Here is a 12,172-nt window from a genome sequence, read left to right on the forward strand (position 1 = left end):
TGCTTTTAAAAAAAAATGTATTCTTGAGACTGGAGCTCCGCTTTAACCGCCTCCCACCCGCCATATAGTACAATGACGGGCGCAAGATGGTTCTCTCGTTATGGGAGGACGTCATATGACGTCCTCCCATTCTAACCACGCATGCGCGGCTCCGGGAGCATGCAGCACAGCGATCGGCGGTACGCTGTGTCCCTCAGACACAGCGGATCACCAATCAACAGAAAGAGCCGAAGATGTCGGCTCGGTCATGTGATCAGCTTTGTCCAATCACAGCTGATCACATGTAAACAGGGAAATGCTAGTTATCGGCATTTCTCTCCCCACGAGCTGTCACGCTGACAGCTCGAGAGGAGAGGAGAGCCGGTAATCGGCATTCCTCGGAGGGGACATGTACACTGATCATCAGAGCACTGATGATCAGTGTGCCCTGATGATCTGTGTAGCCCCAGCAGTGCAACCTGTCAGTGTCCATCAGTGCCAGCTGTCAGTGCTCATCCATGCCACCTACCAGTGCCCATCAGTGCCTCATCAGTGCCACATTTCAGTGCCTACCAGTGCATATCAATGCCACATATCAGTGCCCATCTGAGCTGCCTTTCAGTGTCATCCATCAGTGCCAGTCAGTGCTGCCTATCAGTGCCAGTCAGTGCCGCCTATCAGTGTGCATCAGTGCCGCCTATCAGTGCCTGTCTGTGCTGCCTATCAGTGCCGCCTAACAGTGCCAGTTAGTGCCACCTATCAGTGGCAGTCAGTGCTGCCTATCAGTGCCACCTATCAGTGCCATATATAAATGCTGCCTTTCAGTGCCCATCAGTGATGCCTGTCAATGCCCATCAGTGCCACCTACCAGTGCCTCCTTATCAGTGCCACCTATCAGTGTCCATCAGTGCAGCCTATCAGTGCCCATCCCTACAGCCTCATAAGCGCACACCAGTGAAGGAGAAAAATCACTTATTTACTAAATTTTATAACAAAAACTAAGAAAAAACTTTTTTTTTTTTCAAAATATTGAGTGGTTTTTGGTTTGTTTAAGTAAAAATAAAAAACCCAGAGGTGAATAAATACCACCAAAAAAAGCTCTATCTGTCACAAAAAAATTATAAAAATGTCATATAGGTACAGTGTTGCATGATCGCACAATTGTCATTCAAAGTGTGACAGCGCTGAAAGCTGGAAATTGGCCTGGGCAGGAAGGGGGTATAAGTGCCCTGTAGGCTAGTGGTTAAGTATCTCTACAGAAACCTTTTTTCTTTGTTGATATACAGGAAATACAGCTAGGGTTACAAGGTTTCTCTTAATAAAAACACTAGGACTGATCATTTAATCAGCGGATAGATCTTCCCCCTTGGCACTCAGTTTGAGGAAGGTGCTGTACGTCAATCACACATCTCAGTATCTGCAGAGGCAGGGAATGACCTGCAATGATGTTTCCAAAAATCTTGTAATGCAAAAAAAATTAAACTGGACAGTTGTGAAAGTCGTCGTAGTTTCCCACAGCAGTAGAGTTCCACTTAAAGGACAAAAGGTATACAGTCATCAAGTCTCTATATGGATGATGCCTGGAAGGTTTTCTGACTCTCTCTGGAATGCTTGTTAATAGCTGACTTCTCCCAATAGTTTCTCTATTTTATATCAGGGTGGGAGGTTACTGTACACAAAGGAGAAAAAACATCTGAATATATTAACTACCAGACCTCTGAAACCTTTCAGTATCTGTAGGTGACGTGAGTTTTAAAAAAGCTAGTTTGTACCTAATTATTGCAATTGCATTACTTCGTTACAAGCTTGAAAAGTCTCCATGTGGGTTGCACAACACAAGCGCCACGTGAACGCCTACATATACCACACAGTTCATATTAAAAATAGTAATGGCACTTCGCTCAATATACACCCACTGTGCACAATTAACATTACAAAACAAAGTCATAGAAAGAAAAACTTTTCTCAAAAGCAACAAAGCACATGTTCTATAGTCCTCCTCTACTATGTGCACACTTTATTTATAAACCAATAAGAAATAATTAGTCTCCATGCTAACACTATTGGGTAGGCTGTCATTTCACCAATCTAGTCACTGTAGCACAGGCCACAGGGACTAGTTTGCCTGAGAAAAAACAATGAGCTCATCTGTGGTGTCATAGTTAGCAACCTGACCTCTGGAAGGTTTTACCCCCTTCATGACCAGGGCATTGTTTTTGCTATTCAACACTGTGCTGTTTTAACTGGCAATTGCTTGGTCATGCAACACTGTGCCCAAATGAAATTTATATCATTTTGACACAAATAGAGTTTTGTTTTGGTGGTATTTAATCACCACTGGGTATTTTATTTTTTGCTATATATATATAAAAAAGTACATACAATTAGAAAAAAACAAAATGTTTTTCTTAGTTTCCATTATAAAATTTTGAAAACAAATAATCTTTCTTCATAAATTTAGGCCATAATACACTCTGCTACATTTCTTTGTTAAAGATAACCTAAATCAGTGTATATTATTTAGTCTGTGGGAGTTATAGAGTTTACAAACTATGGTGTGTGTGTATATATATATATATATATATATATATTTTTTTTTTTTTTTTTTTTTTTTTTCCCCCTCACTATTTTTTTTTTCATACAGTCACCAGTGCAGTACAGCGTCATCATATGACTGGTGCAGCGATGATCAGGGATACTGACTGGTGAAAATGTTTTATTCAATTTTGTAAACTTATTTTTTTTTTTACAATTTTTTTTTTTTTTTTACATACTGTCATCAGAGTTGTTCAGTGTCATCATAGTGGGGGCCAATCACAGCATCACAACAGTAAGCAAGCTTTCAGTTTTGCTTACATTGTAATCATGTGATTGCTATGATTAGCCACAGCAATCACATGTTACCTTGGCCACCTTGATCCCCTGTGTTCACTGGGCACAGAGGTCTCAGGACCCCATGGGACTCACCACTGCACATGTGTGCACCGGCATACCAGTAGGTCGTGGTCTCTGCAGCTGCTTCCCGCTCGCAGTATGTGTACTGTAGGCAGGTGGCAAGTGGTTAAAAGACGTGTACTTTCAGAAAATGTACACTAACAGTACTTAGCTCTACTGAGCTAAATTTCAGTAGGAGAGCCAAGGTCTACACATCACTACTGGTCATGTCTGTATAGTAAGCCTTCGAAAACTTGCATCGGGACATCTCCCAAATTTAGAGTACTAACACATGTTCTGCTGAGGTAAGTAAATCGAGTGGGTGGGGATTTTAGTGTAGTTTAGCTCTAAAGGGCTAGGGAAGGTGGATCAGTGTACATACCAAAGGATAACTGCACCTTTTGTTAACGACGTATCCGGTAAGTCACCGATCTTTAGGTGGTTGCACCGGGATGATGCCTCTCAATTGCTATTACAAGCAGTGGGGAGGGGATGCCCCCCAAGCCCCCCCCCCCTTTGCCGCCTTCTGACGCTTTCACGGGATCTCCCACCCATTGGGAGTCCCGATCAAATAGCTGGCTAATCAGAGAGCTGAACAAAAATCAAATCCACTTTGTTCAGCTAAGTTAAATAGTAAGCTGGAAGCGATCACCTGACATCACTTTTGGTGTACTTGGAAACAAGTAACGCCATTTAAAAAAAATGAAAGCAATCAATCACACGGATCTTGTTGTGATTGAATACTTTTAACGGCAGAGGAGAGATCTGTGGTCTTTTTGACCCCAGATCCCTCCATAAAGGGTACCTGTCACAGGCCTATTGCTGTCTCAAGGGATGTTTACATTCTTTGTAACAGCAATAAAAAAAATGTTTTCTTTTTTAGTAAGTGCCCCCGTGCTTGCGCGAAAAGTCAAACACACGCGCCAATCCAGCATGCATGCAAACAGTGATCGCCCCACACATCTGAGGTATCACCACGAATGTAAGATCATGGGCAGTAATTCTAGCACCAGACCTGATTTAAAAAATATAAACAATATTTGGGGGTTATAAGTAATTTCCTAGCAAAAAACTGATTGCTACATGTGAACAAAAAGTGCCAGAAAAAGCCTGGACCTTAAGTGGAATGAATGAATACTGCAATGAGCCTAGCATACTTATAAATTTTCAATCTGAAAGCTATACCATGTGTCCACTAAGATTTTGACATGGTCTGCCTAGGTTAACACTGTTGCTAAAATCAACCAAAATATGGCTGTTTGTACCATCACAAACTGATCATCAATGTTCTTTTAGAGGAGTAACCACTTGACCTCTAGTAAACAGGAAGAACTATCCTGTGCTCTATAAGTTCCAGCTTTCAATTTACTTGAGGAAACTCAACCAACCAATCAGCTAGGTACACATGGGAACAGAGGGGAAGTCATCTGTTTGAAACTTGACATTTTTGGCGATTTGTCTTCCCAGTTCAACCATGAATGACCCTATAAAGAAACTTAATCTGTGCTGATCAAATAATACATTTGTAAATATAGCACTCCAAAGCCAAGGCTAAAACCACTAATTAATACAGTTATGTATTCATGCAAAATTAGTATTGTTCGATGCAGCTAGAGTAGGAATTTAACCTGGTACCAGCCTTCTGTAATCCACTGTAAAGCAACAATCAGATTGGGAGAGAAAAGCCAGCACTCCAAGCCAACCAAAATCTGTTGGGCAAATGACAAAAGACGTAGCTGTGCTGTCTGGTAGGTTTGTGTGGATCATAAGATTGCTGTACGGAATTACAAGTCCTTTGGCAGCTAAAGACAGTTTTTATATACAGTATATGCGTTTCAACATTGTATCACTTGCCTGGAGTTCAGCATTTAATAAGCCAAATCATGTAAAATAAAGTCTTACCTCTCCAAGAACTTCAATGATCTCTCCAACTTTAAGTTCAAGTTCATCTTCATTCTGAGGAAGATAGCTAAAGGCGACTTGACACCTCCTCCTCCTTGTACGTTCACCTGTGAGTATAATAAGAAAGAATAAAATCAAAGTCACCAAAGCTGAACGTACTTGAATGGAACATTCTCAGCAGATAGGCTGGGTTTTTATTAACATTTTGTGGCCTTAGTATTACTATTACCAAGAGGTAGCCTGACTCACTGTGATAGCCCAAAAAGTTAGCTACAAGATCCTGTGATATCCTGAAATGCAGGTAAAAGAGTTCAAGAGACACATGGAAGCCTAGATACAGTATAACCAAAGTTTTACAATACAATAAATGCAAGTATTAAAGTGCCGTTATCCTTTATTTGGCTCCTTTCCAGGTGCATACCTACCTTTATCTGATGGCTGCAACCTACCACAGTGTTTACATTCATTATGGAAATTTTCAGTGAACTGCCCATATCTGCGCAATAGATCCCCATATACTTCTAAGGGCCATCTCCTGAGGCAGTGCAGAGCTCCAGGTTCCAAGAATTATGCCATATATTTGGGACCCTTCACACTAACCCTCTCTGTATCCTTAACTCCTTTTCTGCCACAGCTGTTTTTGCTTTTTTTGCACACATTTAAAAAGATCATTTTAGGCCTAAGGAGTATATAAAACCCCAAACATATTTTTTCTAAAAGCAGTCACCCTACAGAATAAAGCAGCAGTAGTTCCAGTTTTTCCAATGCCACACAATATTAGCACAAGGGTTTATAAAATGCTAAATTTCCATAAAAAAAAAAACTAAAGTAAATTTTTCGGTATATAAATGCAATATATCACCTAATTTTTCAGTATAATATACAAGATGAGGTTGCGCCAAAAAAAAAAAAAGTTACCTAGCATGTCAAGCCTTACAACTGCACAAGCCCATGAAATGGCAACAAACTTTGGTACCCTATATTTTCCATTGGTCATGCTTTAAAAGCCCCCACAGATCATTGGGGGGGCAGGACTGATCTGCGCTCTGTGTCAATGAATACGCATAGCCTAGCTTGGTAGAGAGCCCATCACGAGTGTCCCCATAGCAAGCAGAAGGGAGGAGGAGCCAGGAGCCCAGGCAGGGGACTCCAGAAGGGGAGGTTCAGGTCTGCTCTAAGCAAACTTGCACAGAGCAGGTAAGTATACCATCTTTATTATTTAAACCCTCTCTGATGGAAGTTAAAACAAATATTAATGCCTGAACACAATTTTGCAGCTTTCTAATAATGTGGTTCTAAGGATACACGTTTTTTTTTTTTTTTTAACCTTAATGCATTTGTATGCATTAAAATAAAAAACCTTCCCTCCCAAATGCTTACCTGAGCTCGGTCTAAATCCAGTGATGTACAAAGAGCAGTGGCTCTCTCAACTCCCTCCTTGATGGACAGAGAAGCAGCAGTGGGAGTCATTGGCTCCTGCTGCTGTCAATCACAGCCAGGGAGGACAGAACGGGGGGGGGGCAGGGCCGATGCACACTCAATAGACACACAGAGCCAGCTTGGGAGTGAGCATGCAGTGCCAAGAAAGCCACTTGCTCTTGGGGCACTTGGCAGGTGGGAGGAGCCAGGAGTGCCAGCAGGGGACCCCAAAAGAGGAGGATCAGGGCTGCTTTGTGCAAAACCATTGCACAGAGCAGGTAAGTATACACGTTTTGTTTTTTTTTATTTAATTTAGAATAACTGTTAACCAAGCAATATGGTGCAGCACACAAAGCACACTGTAACTATACCCTCCATTTTGACTATTAGCCCTTCCCCATTTTCCAGCCCCAATCTCAGGCTTGTCAGCTTTAAAAAGTTCCCACATATGCTCATCATATGCAAGCCCTGCCCTTCATTTTGCCTCTGGCCGCTATTCACAATCTGCCTAAGATCAGCAGAGGCAGAGAGCACACAGCAGGAAGGTCCAACGCCACCACTATACACTTCAGGGTCTACCTGAAACCCGCCTAGTGCATCCAGAGCTATGCAGTGGCATCTGGAAGAGGGATCCCAACTGCGGAAGATGATCTGTCACACACCAGGGGTTGGGGGGTGCAGTTTGGCATCTTCACCCCAGGCATTGGATGACCTTGTTCTGAAACGATAACTAGCTCCACAGTCTCATCACTGAATCTGAAGATATGGTTAAAGCTTGTTAGAGTTATGTGGCACATTATGATTTCAAAGTCTTTTTCTGCAGCTGAATCTTATGTAGAAAAGATCCATCATCACTAAAGTCTGAGAACCTAGAAATGATTTAAGAATGGTATCTATCATCAATAACAGTACTCCCAGTAGCAGGATTATGACTCTAATGAAAACCCATTTAACATTCACTATCCTCAGACAGGTAATATCCATCAATAGTGAATTGTATGCTCCGGGTTACTGTCAGCGCTGAGTAAGAGCAATAAGTGAACAGAAAGACCATATAGCTAAAGGTTTACCTTTATATTTTACAGTCTGCACAATCTGACAGATTAGCTGAATATTGGGGATGACCGGTAAAGATTTTCCGAACGCAATTACAGTAATACCCTTTAGAAAAAAAAAAAGCTATGGCATAGGGAGGGAGGAAAATACATTTCCATTATGAGAATGCCAAGTGCATCGATCCAAAGTTGCCAAACCTTAGTAAAATTTGGGGGACACACTCTGCTTTTACAGAACAATTTAAATTTAGGTAGAAAATCATAGATAAGCCTCACCATCCGAGTAAACATAAGCGGAGATGTGCCCTTCCAATAAAAAAAAAGTAATATTTCCCATGTAAAACAGTAAAAATCCCAATATGTTTTAAGGCCATTAGAAGTTTCAAAGGCCTAAAGCAAACTAAGCAGACTGACCTCTGGGGTTTTGGGTCCCCTGTAACCAGCCTCCAAAAAGTGGAATATTTGAGTCCAGAACTCAGACATAGGTACAAAACGTCTGCAATAAATTACTGCAGGTAAATTGGCATTTAAAGCATTAAACTGTTTATTACCCCAACATTTCATATACCTGATATGTGCCTGCTGTACCATATACAGCAAAAGTAAAAGTATCCTGCTCTCTTTGTATTGACCATGCTAGGCATAGAAGCACATTCATCTCAGTGTGGTCAGTTTTCTGGCTGCGCTGGGAGAACATCCTGCCTGTATTCCAATGGTCAAGACTTGTGCTGACATGCGCACAGAAATTCATAGGAAAGATCAGAGTATGGCTGTTTCTCTGCCTCCTGCTGATAAGCCTCTCTGCAGTCAACACAGAGGTTATGTGATCATGTACAACATATAAAAAAGAAAAAAGGAATTTATAACTTTTATTTTTATGTATATACACAAATGTTTTGCCTTGCATTTCTATTTTAAACTCAATTTTTTTTTACAAGGTAGGGGGTTTACATATACTATTATTATTATTATACAGGATTTACATAGCGGCAACAGTTTGCGCAGCACTTCACAATATAAAAGGGAGACAGTACAGGTACAATACAATATAAAAAACCAAAAGGATTAAGAGGCCCCTACTTATAAGAGTTTACAATCTAATAGATGTCAAATCTAATATACTTTAATATTTGACTGAGATTATTTTTTACTCTCTTTCTAGGGTTTTTTTCCATATTAATAAAAAATAGACCCTTGTCAGAGCACCTCCCCCCCATATTTCACTTTCATGAATGTCTGCAATCAACACATCAATTCAGATACAATAGCACACTATGAGCATTTCAAGAGGAAAATGATAAAATTGTATGTGTGGCAATCTATACCAATCGGTTTTCCCTTTAATTCAGAAATATGATTTCTGATAGGTTACAACTACTAACTATGTGTTACTATACCATTACTGTTCTTATTGCTCTATGAAATATTTACTTGTCTCAGCTCAATCACTGCAATCTGCTCTGAACATACACATGATTTGTATACTTATTACTGTAATACCCAGTGCAATGTGTAGCAATATCGAAGGCTGAGTTGACTTTTGTTCTTTGTCTCTTTTTCACCACGATTTGACCTTGGATGTACTGTAATATACAAACAAGATGCTTCCAGCTATAGTTATTGTAGATAAATACTGATTGCTTACAACTTGGTGTTGTGAACTCAAGAACTAACCATGTATCACCTTTTGAAAGTGAATATTTATACTTTAATGAGCCAGTTTCCTAACAGATATCAAATGAGCTGTCAGCATGTATAAGTATTTGTAGCATAAACGGGACACTTGTTTACCTTCTGGAATGCCAAGGAGAGCATATGGCTCTTGTAAAAGTATCATAACTTTAGGAAATCGTTACTGTTTTTCTGTAAAGCATTGATTTAACCTGTTGGCGCCGACAGTACACAAAAATGTGGCCTTTTGGCGAAAGGGCCTGGACACCAAGCGACCACATATTTGTGAACCAATAATAAACAAACATCTGCTGATAGCTTGCACCCTGCACGATCCCGTCACATTTACTGGTGCGTCACGGAAAGGTCCCAATCACTACTTGCGATTGGGACCTTTCCGATCATATGACAGCCAATCACAGCAGTCGCATGACCCTAAACCCTGCCTCCCAGCATCACAAACCCATTAAAGGGCTGGGAGGTGCAGGTGCCAAAGGGTATATTTCAATACTATTACAGTATCACCAAATGAACACTCTGGGGCTAAATAGAGAAGTCAATTTTCCGTCTCCCGAAACACAGAGATGGAGGTGACCAGCTAAGACTTTATCATTTATAGCAATCGCTTTTCTTAAAAATCCCACAATTGCCCAGTCGGGCAGAATCTGATTTACCAGTAAAAATCCATTTCTTGGAGTACAGGACACAGGCATAGTTGCCAACACTCACAGATTACCCGGGACGCTCACGGATTTTAATAAAATTTCCCGGCATGCTCTTGTCCCGGCCAGAGTCCCGGAAATCAGACCAGCTCGAGGACACTGGCTGGCTGTCATTACCGCCACAACTCTGCACAACATAGGAGCACATTGATATTCTACATTGCTGCTCATGTGGACAAACAGAGACAAATCTCCTCCCCCTCCCCTAGCAATAACTTTTATTGGTTCCGACTCTCTGGTGGAGGAATGAAAGGAACACCCCCTAGGAGTAGCCTGCCTCTTCCTTGTTGGCTATGCTGTATGAGTGGGCGGGGTTGGGTATTTGGCCGTCCTGCATTATGCGCGCTCCAACAGTGATGTCAGTGGGAGGCTGGTCCAGTCATAGTCAGTGTAGCATTCTCGTGGTATTTTCAACCGCCTACCATGCTTGTCACACGACAGCCATTTGATGCCTGGAGCCCCAGCATGGAATATTTGGCTCCACTGCAGGGCCCTCCTCATCTCTCAACTTGTGAGTAGAACCATTGCTGTTTCAATGTTGTTTCCTTCTGCCCAGCCTCCTCCTCACCCTCCCTGTGATGTCTTATCTAGAAAGGGATGGCAGCTGTTCAGGAGTCATTGAGACAGTTTTCTTGGTCAGTCTACTGGTCTGCTTGGTGTAGAACAGTCATGGAATCACCTCCACCGGCTCCGTATACTCTGTATAGCTGGTTAAAAGATGTGTTAATAGGGTCGTTATTACCAATACAATATTATTAGCTACACTACACACTTGCCTGGAAAGTGCTGGGGACATTATTGGGACACTGCCTGCCTGTTACCGTGTTTCCCTGAAAATAAGACACTGTCTTATATTTTTTTTTGCTCAAAAAAACAACTAGGTCTTATTTTTTAAATGTCCAGGTGTGGAGAGGGGGTGCAGAGGTGAGCTGGAGGCAGTTGTGGATGAGGGTTACTATAGAGAGGGCCGGCTGATGACAGTTGTGAGCTTCAGTCAGGTGCTGCAGATTTGACTTGACAGGTGAGTTTCAGACAGGGTGCAGATATGAGCCACAGACAGAGTGAAGGGGTAAGTTGCAGACATGGGATGCAGAGGTGAGCAGTGGCTGGGAGGTGAAGAGGCAAGCTGTGGCCAAGGGGTGCAGAGGTGGGTTGCAACTCAGCTCACCTCTGCATCCCCCCGGCCGCAGCTCACCTATGCACATCCCCTCCCCCTCCACTGACCTCATATGGTTAGCTAGCTTTGCAAAACACAGCTGTCAGCAGCCGGCCCCTCTCTATAGTAACTTCCGTTTCGGGTCCTATCTTCCTACACAGTGCACTAAGTGCACTTGCTCACCGCTCCACCTCTTCCCCACAGGCTGGCGATCACCCCTTCCATGCATTAGGCTGCAGGAGGAGATGCCCCGCCCCTAAACACACTGCATACTGCACCCGCAGATATCTGTTCCTTCCCTGTCCCACAGTGAGTACAGAAATAGGGAGGTTCTGTGGGAGCGGATGGTGCTGTGTTTATAAGAGACAGTAGATATGGGTGTGCGCAGGGCCAGTGCCGGAGGTGGTGGAATGGCGTTCTGCCATGTTCCGGCTGCAAATAAAGCCCTGATCACAACTAGGTCTTATTTTCGGGGTAGGTTTTATACTTTAGCAATTCCCACAAATAGTACTAGGTCTTATTTTCAGGGTAGGTCTTATTTTAGGGGAAACAGGGTATCATATAAACATTTACATTGTGTAATAGAGATATTCTTCAATGTGCAGTAAGACAAAAAGAGAGGCATTAGGAGATAGAGAAAACAAGAAATAGTGGAATGAGATTGAAGGAAGACGGAAAAAAAGAAGGGAAGAGAAAATGAGGGAGAAATGGAAAAAGAAAAAAAGAGAAGGAAAGAGAGAGAGAGAAGGAAAGAGAGAAAGAATGAGAGAGAGGGAAGGAAAGAGAGAAAGAATGAGAGAGAGAGAAGGAAAGAGAGAAAGAATGAGAGAGAGAGAGAAGGAAACAGAGAGAGAGAGAGAGGGGGGGGGGGGGAGAAAGAATGAGAGAGAGAAGGAAAGAGACAAAGAATGAGAGAGAGAAGGAAAGAGATAAAGAATGAGAGAGAGAAGGAAAGAGAGAGAGAGAGGATAGTTCAGTCTTACAACTGTTTAACCAGTTTTTAACTCTTAACCATTTAATGCTATCTAGATCAATTTTTAAATGTTTCATACACAAGTTAAAATTTACTTTTTTACTAATTTTGTTGTACGATATTTGCACAGCTGTTTATAAAACATATATTTTTAGGAAAAAATAACTGTGTTTCCATCCTTATTCTTATAAATCTTCCTGTATATACAGTATATTAAAAAATTAAATGTTACATTCTGTATGTAAAGGGCTGCATAAATTGTAGGCGTTTTACATATACCTGCAACAAATAAATTAATATGTTAATAATATGCTTCTTATAGAACCACGCTCATTTTAAATGAATGTTTGCCCCTAATTAA

General features: G+C 41.6%; 1 protein-coding gene across 4 annotated transcripts in view; it reads right to left on the reverse strand.

Moving 5' to 3' along the window:
- Positions 1-12,172, reverse strand: part of SH3KBP1 (SH3 domain containing kinase binding protein 1) — a 544,697-nt gene that overhangs the window by 294,006 nt on the left and 238,519 nt on the right. For all 4 annotated transcript variants that reach the window (XM_089683906.1, XM_089683908.1, XM_089683904.1 and 1 more), the window contains exon 4: positions 4,816-4,922. In XM_089683906.1, coding sequence (XP_089540032.1) covers positions 4,816-4,922 — 107 coding nt within the window. The remainder of the gene's footprint in view (positions 1-4,815; positions 4,923-12,172) is intronic.

Source organism: Staurois parvus, unplaced genomic scaffold (genome assembly GCF_062004578.1).
Source record: "Staurois parvus isolate SC_StPar_1 unplaced genomic scaffold, SC_StPar_1.0 ptg000327l, whole genome shotgun sequence".
Lineage (NCBI taxonomy): Eukaryota > Metazoa > Chordata > Amphibia > Anura > Ranidae > Staurois > Staurois parvus.